Raw genomic sequence first — 15,718 nt, forward strand, 5'->3', positions numbered from 1 at the left:
ATCATGCCTAGCCCAAGGTGCTGCTTGTGTTTAGTGACAGCAGGGAAGGTCAGTACCTTCTTTTTTGCCGTAACAAACACCTTTCCATCTTCCACTGTTACCTTCAGGTGTAAAAGGAGAGTGCATTTAAGTGCTGCATTCATGGCGTTGTGGTAGGAGCTTCCCTGGGAGGGTCTGGTTCAGAGGACCATCTGTTTCTGATACACCAAGAGTGACTTGTAGGGATCTTGAATGTCAAATGATGCTGAGGAGCTCATGTCTCCTCATCCTAAGGGCACAAAAGAGCTGTGCTGGCTGTGATGTGTACCAGGATGTACGACATCACCTTTGATTGAAAGGAGCTTTAAGACAGGGAGTTACACGATCCCAAGAAATCATCCCAGGTGTAGCTCTGTGTGACCCGGACCACGGAGCTGTGGCCAGGGCAGGATCCTTTTTGGTTGGTGTCCAGACTATGGAGCTTGTGGGAGTGAATGAAAGTGAGGAGGACATGGCCCAAGCTGGGAGGAGGAAGAGACGAGAAGTCACCTTAAAGCAGGGAAGGCAGTCCAGAGAAGGGTACTCCTCGATGTCTCCGGTTTTGATGTTAAAGCAGGCGCCATGCCAGGGGCAGCGCAGCCTCTCCCTTTTGAAGACTCCTGCAGCAGAAAGGCCCCCCACAGCCGCGCAGTGAGAGCTGACCTCCCTGACACGGCTGGTCCCCTCGCCCAGCGCCAGGGTTACCTTTGCTGAGCGGGGCACCATAGTGGGGGCACTTGCTGCCCAGGGCGCTGAACTCGTTCTTGTTCCTCACCAGTAGCACCGGGTAGCCGGCCAGCGTCACCTCCAACAGCCTGCGGGAGAGGCGGAGAGGTGAGTGCCCCGGGGAGCTGAGGCTTGGTGCGTCGCAGCCAACGTGCTGCTCCCTCAGCCACCAACATGGCAGCCACCAACATGGCAGCCACCAACATGGCGGCTGTTGCCATGGCAATGCCACCCCTGCTGCCTGCAGGCCAGGCCTTGGATTCCTCTCCACTGGGTACTCACTCGCCATCCCCAACGTCAGCCTCCTTGCAGACCTCGGCGGTTACGGTGTCCTCGCCGTCCATGCCGGTGGCTGGGGGTGAGCAGAGGGAGGGGTTGGCCGCCATGGATGCGGTTCCTGTAGGCGCTGTCTTTCACCCCTCGGCAGATGGTCCTCCCCGCCTGCCCTTGTGCCGCTGCTGCAAAATCCCACCCCAAAATGGAGGGCCACCACCACCCCAGCTGGGAGTGGGTCAACACCGTGTGCTAGAGAGGTCCCAAACTCCTGGTTCTGCAGGAAAAAACCCGCGGCGGGTGGGAAACACACATTTCCCCACTTCTTCAACTGCATCTCCAAGCCTAAAACCCACTCCTCTGCCCTCTTCTCCTCCGGCTTAACCCAATTCTTTGTGTTCAGCCCCACGTCCCATTGAACTCAACAGCAGCACAAGGTGAGCAAGCCAACGCGACTGACCGCACTCACGTTGTCAATAAATACAATTACTTATGGCAAGGTGCTGCCGCCGCAGCCCGCGGCTCCCCCAAACCCGGGTCTGACGAGCCGCTTCAGCGTCCTGAAAACCTCTCCAGCGTTTGTGCAGAGATGTTATTATTTGCACTAATTGCCATGAAAGCAGTAATTCCTGCTCAAAATGTCTCCTGGGCTAGAAAAGAGCCAAAAGCCTTGGTCCTTAGCACTGCCCCTGCCTTAGCAATCAGCTGAGAGGCTGATTGATTAGAAATCTCCTTCTCTGTTTTGGAGAGGGGAAAAAAGGGAGAAATGGAGCAGAGGAGGGTCATTCGAATCAGGTTTTGGTGCGGGGTGGTGACTTGCTCCTGCAGATCCCCACGGCGCCGCTGCCCCACTCCCGGGTCCCTTAGGAGAAGCGCTGGCGGGTACTCACCCGGTCCCACCATGGGGGGCTCCGGCGCCCGGCCCCCGCGTCAGAAAAGCCGCCGCTGCCCGTGCGTTTCTCCTCCGCCGAGGTGACACCCTCGTCTCTTATCGCAAGCGCTCTCTCTGCTGCCAGCCCACGGCTGGGTGATGCTCTCCCCAGGTTGCACAACGTCCCCGTCCATCAGAAGACGCATCTCATGGAAGCTGCCACCTGCCAGCGAGTCTTATCTGATTTCTGCAACCTGTCTGCACCTAATTAAGTGTATTATGGTCCGGTTTAGAATTGCAAAAGAATTAAGGGCACGTAGGAATTATGGTGCGGGTGTGGTCTAAAGACCAGGTACGTCGTATGCAATGTGAACAGAAACTTGAGTGGATGCAGTGATACCCTGCTGCATCTTCCCATTGCCCCTTTTCTTGATGGAAAGTGCTCTAGCTCAGTGCAACCTATTTCTGCAGCCCTTTGGAATGATATTACTACTTTTTATATATTTCTATAACATTTAAAATTATTTAATTTGATCTTTTTGTAAGACAGAGCCCCTCTCTCCATCGACTTTAAGAAACATGAAGTGTTTGGCACCTCTGCGCATGCCTTACGTCCCAGCTCTGCTTCTGCACGAGCACGTTTCAGCCCACCGATGTCCAGGCACGGGGTCCCGCTGTTTGGTCCATGGAGGATGGCACAGAGCGGCGTGCTGCCTGCTGTACTATTTTTGCAACAGAGTGGGATTTGCAAAAAAAACGGGAGTAACGCCTACAGCGTTTGTGTCTACTCCAGTTCTTATCTCTGTTTCACAGTCGATATGTTTCACAACCTTAAAATATGCCTCAAAATTTAGGGGGTAAAAGTTACTAGCAGTGTGCCTCCATCATCTCCCTTGCAGAACCCGAGCTTCGCAGGGACCGGCTTTCTGCCACGCGGCACGTTCCCAAACCTAACGAAGCGGAGGCGGATAAAAATCCTTCGGTGGGCATGGCCTGGAGAAGAGGGCATGCGCGGGGATGCTCGGTAAGTGCAAACTGGCTTATTTGTGAAGCCGCTCGCTTCACCAGAGCCGCCAAGCCGCGAGCACGCCGGGTGCCGGCGCGCTGCCGGGTAAGGAGTGCTCCTCAGCCCATGGGTGCTGCACGCCCAGGATGGGCGCGGGTGCGAGGTGTTTTCTCACAGCACCAACGAGTGGCTTTCCTTCCTGGCCAGGCGCCTGAGCGTGAAGCAATTTGGCTGCTGAGCGTCCCTGTTTAAACTCTTTGTAATTATTTCCCAGAAGCGCGTTCCCACGTGGAGCAGCAGCAGCCCTCGCGGCGGCGTTCTCTGACTCAGCAGAAATCGCTGAAAAACGTTGTTTGCTTACGGATGAAAGCTGCAGCGTGCCGGCAAAGCGGCAGGTACAAAGGTGTGCAGCTGTGGGAGGCTTCAGGACGAGGCAAGTGGAGCCCAGTCCCGTGCGGTGGCATTCGCACTGCAGGGATGAGCAGCTAATTTGGCTGCCGGATGCCGAGGGATGCTGCTGGATGTGGCCGAGCGCCTGGGGAAAGGCTTTTGTAAAGTGCAAAGGGAGAAAGGTGAAGTGAAATCCCTACCTCTGACAGGGGCAAAGGTGACGGCAAAGGGTAGAAAGTTGAAAAGGAACTGGGATATAAGAGGGAAGGTCTGGGTTCGCTGCAGGGATGCTGCGTTACTGCATCTCTGGGAGCCAGGAACACGCAATATGCCCTCGAGGGGTTCAGGCAATGGGATGGTATTGGAGGCAGATATTTGGGAAGATGCTCTATAAGCAGCTTTTGACCCTCTGTTAAGTAACCCAGAGCTAGACACCCAGAGCGCTTGAGACTTTTGCTTGTAACACACAGCAGGATTACGCGTAGGAAGGGAACAAAAGCAAGTGGTGCCTTCAAAGGCGAACGGAGCCCAGGTAGGCATCGGAAATCTCTGACTGGACCTGCCGCCCACATTGCTGCTGACTCACGCAAGCTGCTGAGCTGCCCTCATATTTTATTAGATATCTTCACTTTTGCTGTGTCTCTCCAGTGTTGCCATCACACCGGAAAATTCAAGTTTAGAGGTGAAGATTTAATGGGGGTAGCTCTCCTCCCTTCAAGTCTCCACTATATCAGCTGCTGTAGCACATTTTTTTATGCTGTAGTGCAGCCATGGCTGTATGGTTGTGTCCTCGTCCCACCTTTGCTTGCCCCCAGCTTGCTCAGGTCAGGGTCTTTCCCTGCCCTAGCAGACCTGCCGAATTTTAACCGAGCATTACCCACAGAGTCGAACGTTATTGAAGACCGTTCAGGCACGGGAAGAGGAAGCGGGGTGAAAACTGCAGCAGAGCTAAAATGATTAATGGGACACCACTCTCAGAACAGCTTGGTTTGTGATATTAATAACAAGAGAATTCAGGAGGGAACCTAACCTGTTCCAAGCTGCGGAGCAGGCAGCAGCAGGAGATGCAGTTAGGGAGCTCCTGTGCTTGTATTCATAATGCAGGAGGAATTGAGTGGGCTCAGCAACGTGTGATGCTGCACAGAGTGGGTGTAGGGGCTGAAACATGCTTCCACCTTGCAGGGCTCATTCTGAACCTGTCTGAATTGCAAAAAAAGCATGCGGCATCATGATGCAACCAGAAAACACATAGATACCCATCAAAAATTACTTAAGCTTGAGAAAGGTGAACTGAACAGGAAAAAAATATGTTTATCCCACAAGGGAAGAAGACATGGAAAAGGAAATACTTAGTGGGAATGAATTTGCTTACAGGGTAAGAAGAATTGTTTCACATTTTCTTCCTAAGCATTCACATCTGGCAATGGTGAGAGATGAGATACCGGCTGGGCAGACACCCGGCCCCTCATTTCACTGTTCACCACAAGGAAAGGAGGAACCTGAAACCTTCCTAATAGCAACAGATAAACAATTCAGTAAGTGGACAAATTTGGAGCATGTCAGCTACTGAAAGCAGAGGAGAAATAGAAGAAACTGCCCATGCTGCTGTGCTTGTAGGTCTTTTGCCTGTCAATGTGTCTATTGATGGAATTTTTTATCTCACAGCATACCTGCACAACTGGAGTGAGGAGGAGAGAGCACATCCTTTGTGCAACCAAATCATGGCAGCTGGTCCAGCCCAAGCCCTTGAGAGGCACCTGAGCCCGCAGCATCCTTAGGGATGCTGTTCTGTGGTCACAAGTTTCTCCTACAGATCCCTTGTGCCGAAATCCTGAGGAAAAAAGACTTCCAGTGCTGGGAAAAAGGAAGAAGGCCAAACGCACGAGCATCCAGAGCAACCTGCCATGGGGTTGTTTATCATGTGGGCAAAGCAGGCTCTGCCTGGGTGGCCCTTGGGTGAGGGGGGCATTCCTGCATGCCCGGCTGCAGAAGGCAGTGCGCTGGTGGGCTGCACCAGAGCATCCTGGCGCCAGGGTGATCCCAGGAGACATTGTATTATTCAAGGAAAGATCTCAGGAAGGATGGCCAACTTGGGCAGCAGAACACCTGCAGGTCTGGTCAAAACACTGGGGGAAGGAAGAGAAGAGTCTTCCCCTCATGAGGTCAAGCTCACAGGCTTGAACAGGGCAAATGGACAGGCTACGGTGCAAAGCCAGATGATTTCCTCTGCCAGACAAGGTCAAGTCCTGAGGTCAGTGGTTAAGTGATGCACACTTTGGTGTTTCTTGCATTAAATCCTGGAGCTGCATGTGTAGGGGGAGATGGAGCTAAGGGCTGGGGAAAAAGGTAATAAAAACTCTCCACACTGTCAGTGCTAGCAGAAACCCTTCTGCTCACCACGCTCAGAGACCGGTGTGTCTTTCTCTTGTGGCCACAGCAAGGGTATCCCCAGTTCTACCCCCAGCTTCCACGTCAGGAAGGTGTTTCTGGCTGGAAGGAGCAGACGCTCGAGTTTGCGTTGATTTCAGCTCTCTTCACAGCTACCTCTGCAACGCCTGGGCATGCTTTGCCATACACGGTGTGCATTTTGTATAGTAGATCCCTTCATAAGTGTGGAGTTACAGACTTTCTGAATGAAAATGTGGATATATAGAGTAAAGCTTTCCTACATTGTCTAACTTCCTATGGCCTAGCAGATAGAGCAGTTACACACTTCAGATAGGGATGAAGAGGATAACTAATTAAAGTTTGGAAGCCAAGCTGCTTGATTTATTTTGCGATCTTGGACTCCTCCAATTATTTTAGGTGTGAGCCAGGTCTGGCATTAGATGAGCAGATGGGCTTTATGCCTCCCTGGCTGGAGAGAGGCAGATTAAGGGAGGGACGCTTTCCAAAAACAGGAGCATGACTTGCCAGAAGGACTGTGCCGTGTCAGAAGTTCCCACATCTGTTGGCAATGGCGAGGTCCAGGAGGTGTTTGGGAGCTGAGCAGGCTCCTTCTCGTGTAAGGGGTGGCAGAGGTGTGAAAGCACACCCAAAATCCAGTCCAGGAGTAGTGGGGAGCATCTGGGGGAAGATACAGTTTATCTGGCAGAATTCATATGGGGGATTATCAATAAACTGCCATCCCTTTATCGTGGAAAATGAGTTCTCTCTCCTAGCTGTGCTGCCGAGAATCTCCAGCCTGTGAGAGGGAGAAAAAAGCTACTTGTCCAGCTATTGAAAAAATTGTTGCACCCTCAGTTTACACCCTGGCTGTGAAGCCCCTGCTATGGGATTAGCTGTGGTCTCCACGGCGTGACGGGATGGACCTAAGCACGTCCTTGCTGACATCTGGAAGGAGTCCCCTGCCCTGCTGGGAGTGGGCACGGGCAGTCACCCGTCACCAGACTGAGCTGCCTCCCTGCAGAAAATGAGGCCGTTTGGGGACTGCTGGAAAACTTCTCGAAATTTGGGTGAAAAAGGCAGTATCTCCAAATAAGGTGTGAATGAAGAGTCCCCATCAGATCGGGCTGCTCTCCCCAGCTCTCCAGCGAGCGTGCGGGGACCTCTTGTGGCAGCCGGGCCCGAGAGCTCCTGTCCCCGCTCTTCTTTTGGGACAAGCCTGGCCTCAGAGCCTGTGGGACATGGCTGAATATTTGGCCTGATCTGGTGTCAAGGGACCTGTTTGTAACTGGGCTTGCAAGTCTCCAGCTCCGAAACCGTCCCCAGTTAATGCCATTGCTGCAGAGGAAGGGAGAAAAGGAGAAAAGGCTGGAAAGAGGGCTTGTGAGAAATCACTGCCTGATGGCCAGTCCTGGTAAAAGCAAGTAAAATCTGGACTAAAATTATCTAAAAAAATAGTATTTATGTAGCTGTTGCTAGTGCTGTAGCAGTGGGATCAAAGCCCCCGAACCAGAGGCTCAACTAATCATGGCTTAAATTCCTCCCATGCAGAAGTGGTAGGTAAAAGCTCTCCAGCGTGCAAAAACATTTTAACTATTCCTGTCCCTGACCCGAGCCTAGCCAAATGTTCATCTTTAGAATCATAACACCGCGAATGGAGGAGTCCCTGGGACAAATGGTGCCGGGCTTGCAGGCGTTTCGTGGTCTGGGACTTCTGCCGCAGGCAGGCGGAGGGCAGGGTTGTCACCGTGGAAAAGGGCAGTCATGACTTCTGAGGCTAAAACACTGCAGATGACTCCTCATTAGGAACGAGCTCCCTGCAATTTTATATTGCAATTAATTGTTAAATGATTTTTCTCCTCGGTGCCCTGAGCAGCCCGGCATGTCTCCCTTTCCTCGGCATATCTTAGGCTAAACAGAAATGTCTTTGCATTTGGCCTTCTCAGTAACAGATTAGTTTATGTGATCCTTCAAGTCCTAATACATGAGATTATTTATAATCCCTCAAGCAGTCAGGTCTGCCAATTACTTCAGGCAGCATCTCCCCACCACTTAACTGCTAAGAAATTAGATTGTCTTGTCCAGCTTTTAAGCAAATCTCTGCGGCATGAACGGATGCTTTTCTATCAGTTGGGACTATCTCCCCCTCCTCCTTCAGATCTGATTTAATTGCTCCCCTCCTCAGTGTCCCTTCCATCCCTTGTTGATGTTTTACCGTCCATCAGCCCAGCCAGGGCAACGACTGAGAGCGCAGGCTCCACACATTTCTGTTTCAGCAAAGAGAAGGTAGAAAATTTCATCCAAAATTAATACCTCAAGGAGCGGCAGAGTTTGACATTAATCAGTGTGTACACGGTGACTCATCCCGTCTGCAGAAGAGACGCAAGGTCTGTGCAGCAGCCACGCTTCTGGTGGAGACATCAAAAAGCAACAAGGGAGCGATCAAATTACGGGAAGCTGGAAAAGCAACGTAGTTGTAGGATGGAACTAAAGAAATGGTGGATATGGGATCCTGAATTCTCAGAACCCCCAGACAGCAGAGCTGGGGTATCTCAGACATCAGGGAGGTCCTCTCAGGACCAGACATGGGACAACGGGGATGGAGGACGAGAGTGCTGTGGGCAGAGTGGGTTTTTTGGCAGGGCAGTTGGACCTTCTTGCTTCTTTGATGTGCAGCCAGATCTGGCGGAGCATGGCTGGCTCTCCAGCACAGTGCAACGGGGCGAGAGCTCCACTGGCATCTCATGCTGGGGATGCTTTGAGGTGAAGAACCACCAGCCACAGCACCTCACGAGTGAGGTGTTCAGCCACCCGGTGCCACCGAGGTGGAGGAGGAACCTCAGGGGGACAAGGACGGTGGCCCTGGCTCCAGCACAGTGACGGGACACCCGGGCCCTGCTCCGTGGCACGCTTGCTTTGGGCTGCCCACCGTTTCTGCCGAGCCGTGCCCCGGGAAGGCAGACACTCGCCCCGGGATGCTCACGTCCCGTTCCCCCGCCTCTCCCCGAGTCACACACTGCGAGGGGAAGCACTGCTCCTGCGTGTCTGCACCTCTACGTGGGGGGATGTGGGAAACGCCAGCCCCCGGCGCAGCGGCCCGGCTCCCGCGGCCCACCCGGCCCTTCCCTGCGGGGACGGTGCTCCCGGCTTCCCCCCGCCCCGGGGCCCGGCCGGGGCGGTGCCGGTGCCCGGGGCGGTGCCGGTGCCCGGGGCGGTGGCAGGGCGGGTCCCGGGGCCGGGCGAGGCGGAGCCGTCGGGCGGCGCGGCCGGTGCCCATGGGAGCCCGGGTGAGGCTGCGGGCCGGTGGTTGCACATGGCTTTCAGCCCGGGGCTGCTGTTGGTGGCCGGTTCCTTCGCTGCCTTCCGCCTGCTGAACCGGGGGCTGGAACGGCTGGTGCCGCCGCCGCCCTCGGCCCGGCGCAACCGCTGGAAGTGGCGCAACATCTGGACGTCGCTGGCGCACAGCGTGCTGAGCGGCGGCGGGGCGCTGGCCGGGTGAGCGGCCCGGGCACCGCAGAGTCCCGGGGGGCACCTGGGGCCGGGCGGGGCACCGGACTACCGGGGGGAGCCGGGGGCACTAGAGGGGAATGGGGGCGTCGAGGGACCCCGACGGGAACCTGTGGCAAGGGGGGCACCGAGGGAGATTGAGCCCACCGGGGTGCGGGGAATGGGGGACCCCGAGGAGCACGGGAGAGGGTGTGTACCTGGAAACTGGGGGACACTGAGAGATGGAGGAGGGATCGAGGGGTGCAGGGGGACTGAGGGACAGAGAGAGACTCTGGGGGAAGCAGGAGGACAGGGGTGGCCATGGGGGGATCTGAGGAAGAGGAGGGTTCCGGGGACAGCAGCAGGTGGGCACCAAGGACACTGGAAGGGAATTGGGGAACCACAGGCACTGCCCGGCACTCACCTTCGCTCTCCCCGCAGGTTCTGCCTCCACCCCGGCCTGTCCGAGGACCTGGTGGGCACGCACCCGCCCGGGGCACACAGCCTGGTCGCCGTGTCCGTAGGTGAGGTGGGGGAGTGGGCTGCCCCCTGTTCTGCTCCCCAGGGGGTCCCTGGGGGCCCATCGGTGCCTGACACCAGCCCCTCGATCCACATTGCGGGCAGAGATGTCTCAGGCACCCCAGACAATCGCCCTATTCTTGGCAAAGGACAGTGGCTCCTTTCTGTCCACGGCACCCGCAGCCAGGAGGAATTGGGCACCAGGCTGCCCGCCACTGTCCTCATGGGACAACCAGGGCTTGGAGCATCCCAAAAGTGCCCATGATAGGGTGTTGATGCAGATCCCCCAAAGCCTCAAGCTAAAGCTGCCAGTGTGGAGGCCGGGAGCTTTGAGTCCTCTGGCGGTGTGAAGCCTTTCCTTCCCCCTCCCTTGTCACCTTCTTGCAGATCTGTCACCAGCCCTGTGGTCAGTGCTAACAGGCTTCCCAGCATGGCTACCGCTCAGCAAGGAGGTTTGAGTATCTAAAATGCTGACATTGGGTGGGTTTGGCGGCAGTGAATCCTGCAGCTGTTAAGGTCTCCAAGTTCAAAGGGATCTGATTCTGGGACAGTAACAAGGGTGAGGGTCCACATGGTGCCCTCGCTCTCACCCTTCTCCAGGAGCAGATCCAAGCGATCAGCTAGTGCCTCTCCTGAGGAGCACATCTTACAGAGCGTTTGCAGGAGGGACTCAAAACACAGCAATTCCCTTCTGCTCTGTGTGTGAGTCATCACCCACCCAGGGCTTGGGCTGAGCTGTGGCCATCACTTCCCCAGAGGGGCTACTCAAGCCTAGTTGGGTGCACAGCCTGCTGGGGAAGTCCCCATGGCATGGACCTTCCTGGCCCCCCTTTCTTTGCTCAGGGTTTCTCTGATCCCAGGTTATTTCCTTGAAGACTTTGTGGACATGTTGTGCAACCAGAAACTCCAGCAGTCCTGGGAGCTGCTCTTCCATCACTCTGTGGTGAGTCCACTGTCCGGTTTCTGAGGGATAGATCCTGGCACTTGTGCAACCAGGGAGGCTGAGGCTGGGAGCTCTGCTCTTCCTAGTGTGTTTGCTACCTGTTACAAAACCTGATTTTTCTGCCTGGGGAGAGGAGCCCAGCTGCCTGGACAGCAGGGCTTGGGGCTCCTCATGTACTCTTTGAGGAAAGGCACCCAAAGATGGGGTAGGAAACAAAACCCCATGCATGCACAGAGCAGGGGGACAGAGAGCTGGGCAGGGGGGCCTGATCCATAACAGTGGCCTGGACAGGCAGTGACCCTGGTGTCCCCACTGGCACAGGCGAGCGGCTCAGCTCCTGCCGGCTCTTGGCCACTTGAGCAGCTGCCAGGAAGTGCCACACACTGCCTCCTTCCACCTCCCGCTCCGGGGTGTGGGGTGAGCCCAGCTCCCCAGGGTGCTTTCCTCTCATTCAAGTCAGAGCCATGGCCATGGGGCTGGGGTGACTGGAGCAGTCACGGTGCAGGAACCCCCCATCAGTGCACTCTGCCTGCCTTGCCGCCGGTTGCGCCCAGCGTGGGTTTCTCCTTGATTGCCTCCAATGTCCAGATGCTGGAGCGATGCCTGGATGCTGGAGTGATGTGGATGCTGCAGGGCAGGGGGGTGGCACAGCCCAGGGCTGAGTGGCGGAGACTGTGAGGGTACAGGGGAGGTACAGGGGTCTGCTGGGACTGGGTCTGGGAGACAGGGACAGCGCTGGGACCTACCTGGGATGAGGCAGAGGAGGCGATGGTCAGACCTGCTGTCTTGAAGAGCCCAGCGAGCCCTGCTGCTCTGCTGGCTGCTGCTCTTGAGTCAAAAGGTCATCTCGACAATAGAGCTAATTCAGGCCAAGACAGTGATTTAACGAGCAGGGAGTGGATAATCTCATTAAAGAGCCAATACAGCAAACAGCATTAATGGTATAAACTGAAGAAGGGCCTGAGTGTGCTAAAGCGTGGGCAGGCAGAGCCTGTCCCCCAGCTTGGTGGGGAGGGTGCGGGGCAGGAATTGCGCCCGCTCTGCCCCCAGCAGCCCGGTCCTCTGCTGCAGCATCCAGCAGCCCCAGGGTGCTTCATGCCAGGCTCAAGGCATCCCACGGGGCTCTCTGATGCACCAAAGCCACTTAATCCCCACAGTGTGCCTATCCTGAGGAGAATCCCTGAACCAGCAGCAACTGTAGCCCTGGGCTACGCGTCTCCCTTCCTGCCCCATTCAGCCATTCACTTTGTGTGGAAAAACCTGCTGGGCCACAATCAACTGCATTCCCCAGGTCACAAAAGCAGGGTTAGGTCTGGCCGCTCCACCTCCTCTGCCAACCTGGCGTTATAGAAGAATTTCCCTCTCCTCCCACTGGAAAAAAACCCATATTGCTCAGGTTTCATGCAACAGTGGGGAGGCTTTATCTCATGCCCGAGGCTGCAGCACTGATGGGAGGCTGCAATGCTGCAGAGATATGTGTGGGATGATGACCCGCAGTTTGGCACTGGCACGATAACCGTTTCTACCTCTGCTCCATATGGAGCCCAAGCATGGAGGGCTCCGGCTTGCAGCAGCTGAGAGAAACCAGCTCCTGGGCTCAGCCTCACTTCTTTCTCCTTCCCAGGTGATTGTCTGCTTTGGTATTGCAGTGCTGCTCCATCAATACGTTGGGTTTGCCCTTGTGGCTTTACTGGTGGAGATAAACTCCATCTTCCTCCACCTGCGGCAGATCCTACTCATGGCCAACCTGGTGCACACCACCTGCTACCGCCTCAACAGCATCATCAACCTGGGCACCTACGTGGTGTTTCGCATCGCCACGCTGGCCTGGATGACCCGCTGGCTCTTCCTCAATCGGGAGAATGTGCCCCCAGCAACGTACGCCGTGGGCACGGTGGGCATGGCAATCATGACGCCCATGAACATCATCCTCTTCTACCGGCTGCTGCGTAGTGACTTTTTCAAGTCCAGCCGGGATGTGCAGCAGGAGAAGGAGCAATAGCCCCCTTCCCCGCAGGGCCCGGGGGATGAGCAGCCCCCAAGCCCATGGAAGACAGCAAAGCGCAGTGGAGGGTGAGCATGGCTGTTTCAATACCTTGCTTGGAGGGTCCACACTAACAGAGCATCCAGGCTTTTCTTGTGGCTGCACATCCTGGGCCCTGCATAGCAGAGAAGGTGCTCACAGACCAGGCACCAGGCCTTTGCTCCCCCTGCACCTTTGGATGACGTGGTTGCTCAACCAGGAGCTGCTCAGAGAAGCCCTGACAACTCTTGCAGCTCCCCAAGGCACTGCTGAGATGAGAAGGGAGCAGAAGAGCGCTGTTTCCCCGCTGCTTTTCTGGACATCCAAACACCAGAGTGTGTCTCTAACCCCTTCGGTGCTGCAGCCCGCAGCATCCCATCAGCCAGGGGACACTGCGCTCAGCTCTGTGTTCTTTGTGGCACTTCCCAGCGGAGCACCACCAGGCAAGAGAGGGTCCAAGGCTTTGCCCTCAAGGCCAGGGCCAGTAAAAGCCAATTCCTGCACTCGTGAGTCCTCCCCGAGGAGATTGTCCCAGGTGGGTGACAGAGGGAGAGGCTGAGACCTGTCTGGGTGGGATGCTGCCCGCTGTGGGGTCCAGGTCGGGGGCAGAGCTCCAGGCAGCGGGTGCTGCGGCGCTGTGCTCAGGGACAGGTGGCCGACTTCTCCTTACAGTTGGAGCTTTTTCCTCATTTTGCTCCCAAAAACATTAAGTGCACGTAAATTAGCGTGGGAGAGTGTGAGTCGCTGGCCAGGATGATGCTATGTGATGGTCACTTCCCCCAGACAAGGAGTTTAGGTGGGCCAGATTCAGGCATCTACTGGGAATGAAAAGTCCTGCTGCTGCAGAGCCCAGTGTAACGTTCTTACCCGGCAGTAAGAGCTTTACTAACACGAGCTTTTAATAAATGGCTGCAAATGAAATGGCTTGAAGGGAAGGGGCTAACAGGGAAAAAGAGACTCTGCATCCCAGCCTGCTCCAAGGGTCTCACTGCTTCTTATCCTACATCTCCCTGCCACATAGTAAAAATACACTGTACACTGGCCCAGTCTACCTCCCTTGGGGTTTTTTCCCCTCTCTTTTCTATGGAGGAAGGTGAAGGTTTTTCCAGTTCCTTCTGATACTCTCCTGCCCTCCTAGGCAAGGGGAGGCTGTGCTTTCCTTGGGGCTGGCAACTGGGAGGCTAAATGGCGGCAGGACGGGTGCCAGCTCCTACCATGGCTCTGCCTTTGCCTTTAGCCCTGCTGCACTGAGCCATTTGCGACATGCGGGGTTAGGAAAGTGCTGGCTGTGAAACAGGGCAGTCTGCAGGCAGAACACCCAGCATGTGGCTTCGCTGCTCTCATTCCTGATGCTGGATGGCAGCTTGCAGCAAAGCTGCACAAGGATCCTTGTGGTCCGCTCTGCCTGTCCCTGGGGCTTCCTAGGAAAAGGAATCAGAATTTTAAAAATTTTTTTACTCCACGTTTCCTTTTCCCCACCGATTCCCACACACTGAACTGTTCCCCAGCAGCCCAGTGCTGTGTATGAAAGCAAGATCATCCCACTCGTGGTTATTTGTACCGGTTTTGAGAAATCCACTGGATCTGTCGTGCTTTCTGTATGGCAAACGAACTTTAACTCAAAACCTCTCATTTGGTTTGAAAAGCTGAGGGACACACTGAAACAACGCACTGCTCGGGGTGGGCGGCACTTGTTTTGAGGAGGAAGATAAGGGAACAGACACATTTCTGCCTGGGCAGGGAAAAGACGAGCGATGTGTGTGGGCAGTGGGAGGCTGGAGATGACTCGTGGCCAAAGCTGCTTATGTTTCTATTTGTGGAGAGTGCAGGGATGCTCGAGGTGCTGGTCCATGTTTGTGTTTGTCACCTCAAGCGGCATTTAGGTGTCCATGCGCTGCTCACAGCTCCTAGCCTGAGTGGAGCTGGCAGCCAGGGCTTTCTCTTTGGTTTGACCCATTTACACCCAGTTTTTCAGGAGCTGCTGTGCTGATCCCGGCCCTTAGCACGGCCTCTGCACCCGCTCAGCAAGGCTCGCTCCGTCCTTCGGCCTCTGCCCACACCAGGGACGTTTCTCAAGGCCTGGATTGTGTTACTGCATTCCTGCTGTCACGTGAATGTCCTGTACCCCAGGCACGCGGGGCTGAGGGAAGCCCGTTTTGGGAGCCTCTTATCAGACATGATTTTCCCACAGTGCTGCAGTGGGTTAAGCGGCGGCTTTGCGGCTCGCTGCGGCTGGACCGGCGGGTAGCCTGTGCTTGTCCTTCCTGATGGAAAATGCTACAGCCTTGGCTTGAAGGGCTTTGGGAAGGGACCTGCCTCTCTAATTGCCCCGTACAGGGGTTCACCGGGCCAGAGGCAGTGCCTCCATCAGGGAATTACTCGCTGGGGAGCTACACCCCAGCCTGCCACCCACCTGCACCCCCTTCAGCCCATCCCACATCCCAAGAGCCAAGACCCCCTGCAGCACAGGGCACAGGGCCCTCTCCCCACAGGGACCCCCCAGGGAGCCCCTGTCCTGCCAAAGCCCCAAGGCTAACGACCACCCGTGGCGCCGCGTTGCTCCCGCCCTGCAGCGAGCTGGGCCTTGTGTTTTTGTGGGGCACTGGGGAGCACCGAGGGCTGGGGGGCACATGCGCTGCCGGCGGGGCGGGCCGGGCCGGGCCGGGAAGGGGGCACTGAGCGTCCGGCTACTTGTTGAGGTATTAAGGGCCATAGTACGGCCATGGGGCTGCGCTGGCAGGGGGGAGGAGGCATCGCTTCCCGGGGGCTCTGGGATCGCAGCGTCCTTCCTGCCCTGCCCGGGGCTGTGGGGTGGGCCCAGGCCCGAGGGGGGGGCAACAGTCCCTGGTGGGGGGCACGGAGGGCGGCCGAGGCGGGCACTGCCCACACTGAGGGGACGCTACAGGCCCGCGCCCCACACCGCCCCATGGGGGATAACCCCCCCCACTACAAGGCCCCACGGAGGGGGGTGACCGGCCGCACACGGGCCCCCTCGCTCCAGGGCGCCGCCGGTCCCACAGCGCGCCGCTACGGGTGGCGTGGGGTGATCTGCGCCAGGCGTTGTCCAATCAGAGCTGG

The 15,718-nt window shown here is 56.3% G+C and overlaps 1 protein-coding gene across 1 annotated transcript; it reads left to right on the forward strand.

Moving 5' to 3' along the window:
* Window positions 1-8,639: 8,639 nt before the first annotated feature.
* On the forward strand, window positions 8,640-12,619 carry LOC309411773 (TLC domain-containing protein 2-like; the record flags this gene model as incomplete). The annotated part of the gene is made up of 4 exons (XM_082008492.1): window positions 8,640-9,164; window positions 9,597-9,679; window positions 10,535-10,617; window positions 12,242-12,619. Exons 1-4 carry the CDS (start codon window positions 8,983-8,985, stop codon window positions 12,617-12,619), a joined length of 726 nt encoding a protein of 241 aa, XP_081864618.1. The 5' UTR covers window positions 8,640-8,982.
* Between the last annotated feature and the right edge of the window lie 3,099 nt (window positions 12,620-15,718).

Source organism: Phaethon aethereus, assembly GCF_964289735.1.
Source record: "Phaethon aethereus genome assembly, chromosome: 19".
Taxonomy (NCBI): Eukaryota; Metazoa; Chordata; class Aves; order Phaethontiformes; family Phaethontidae; genus Phaethon; species Phaethon aethereus.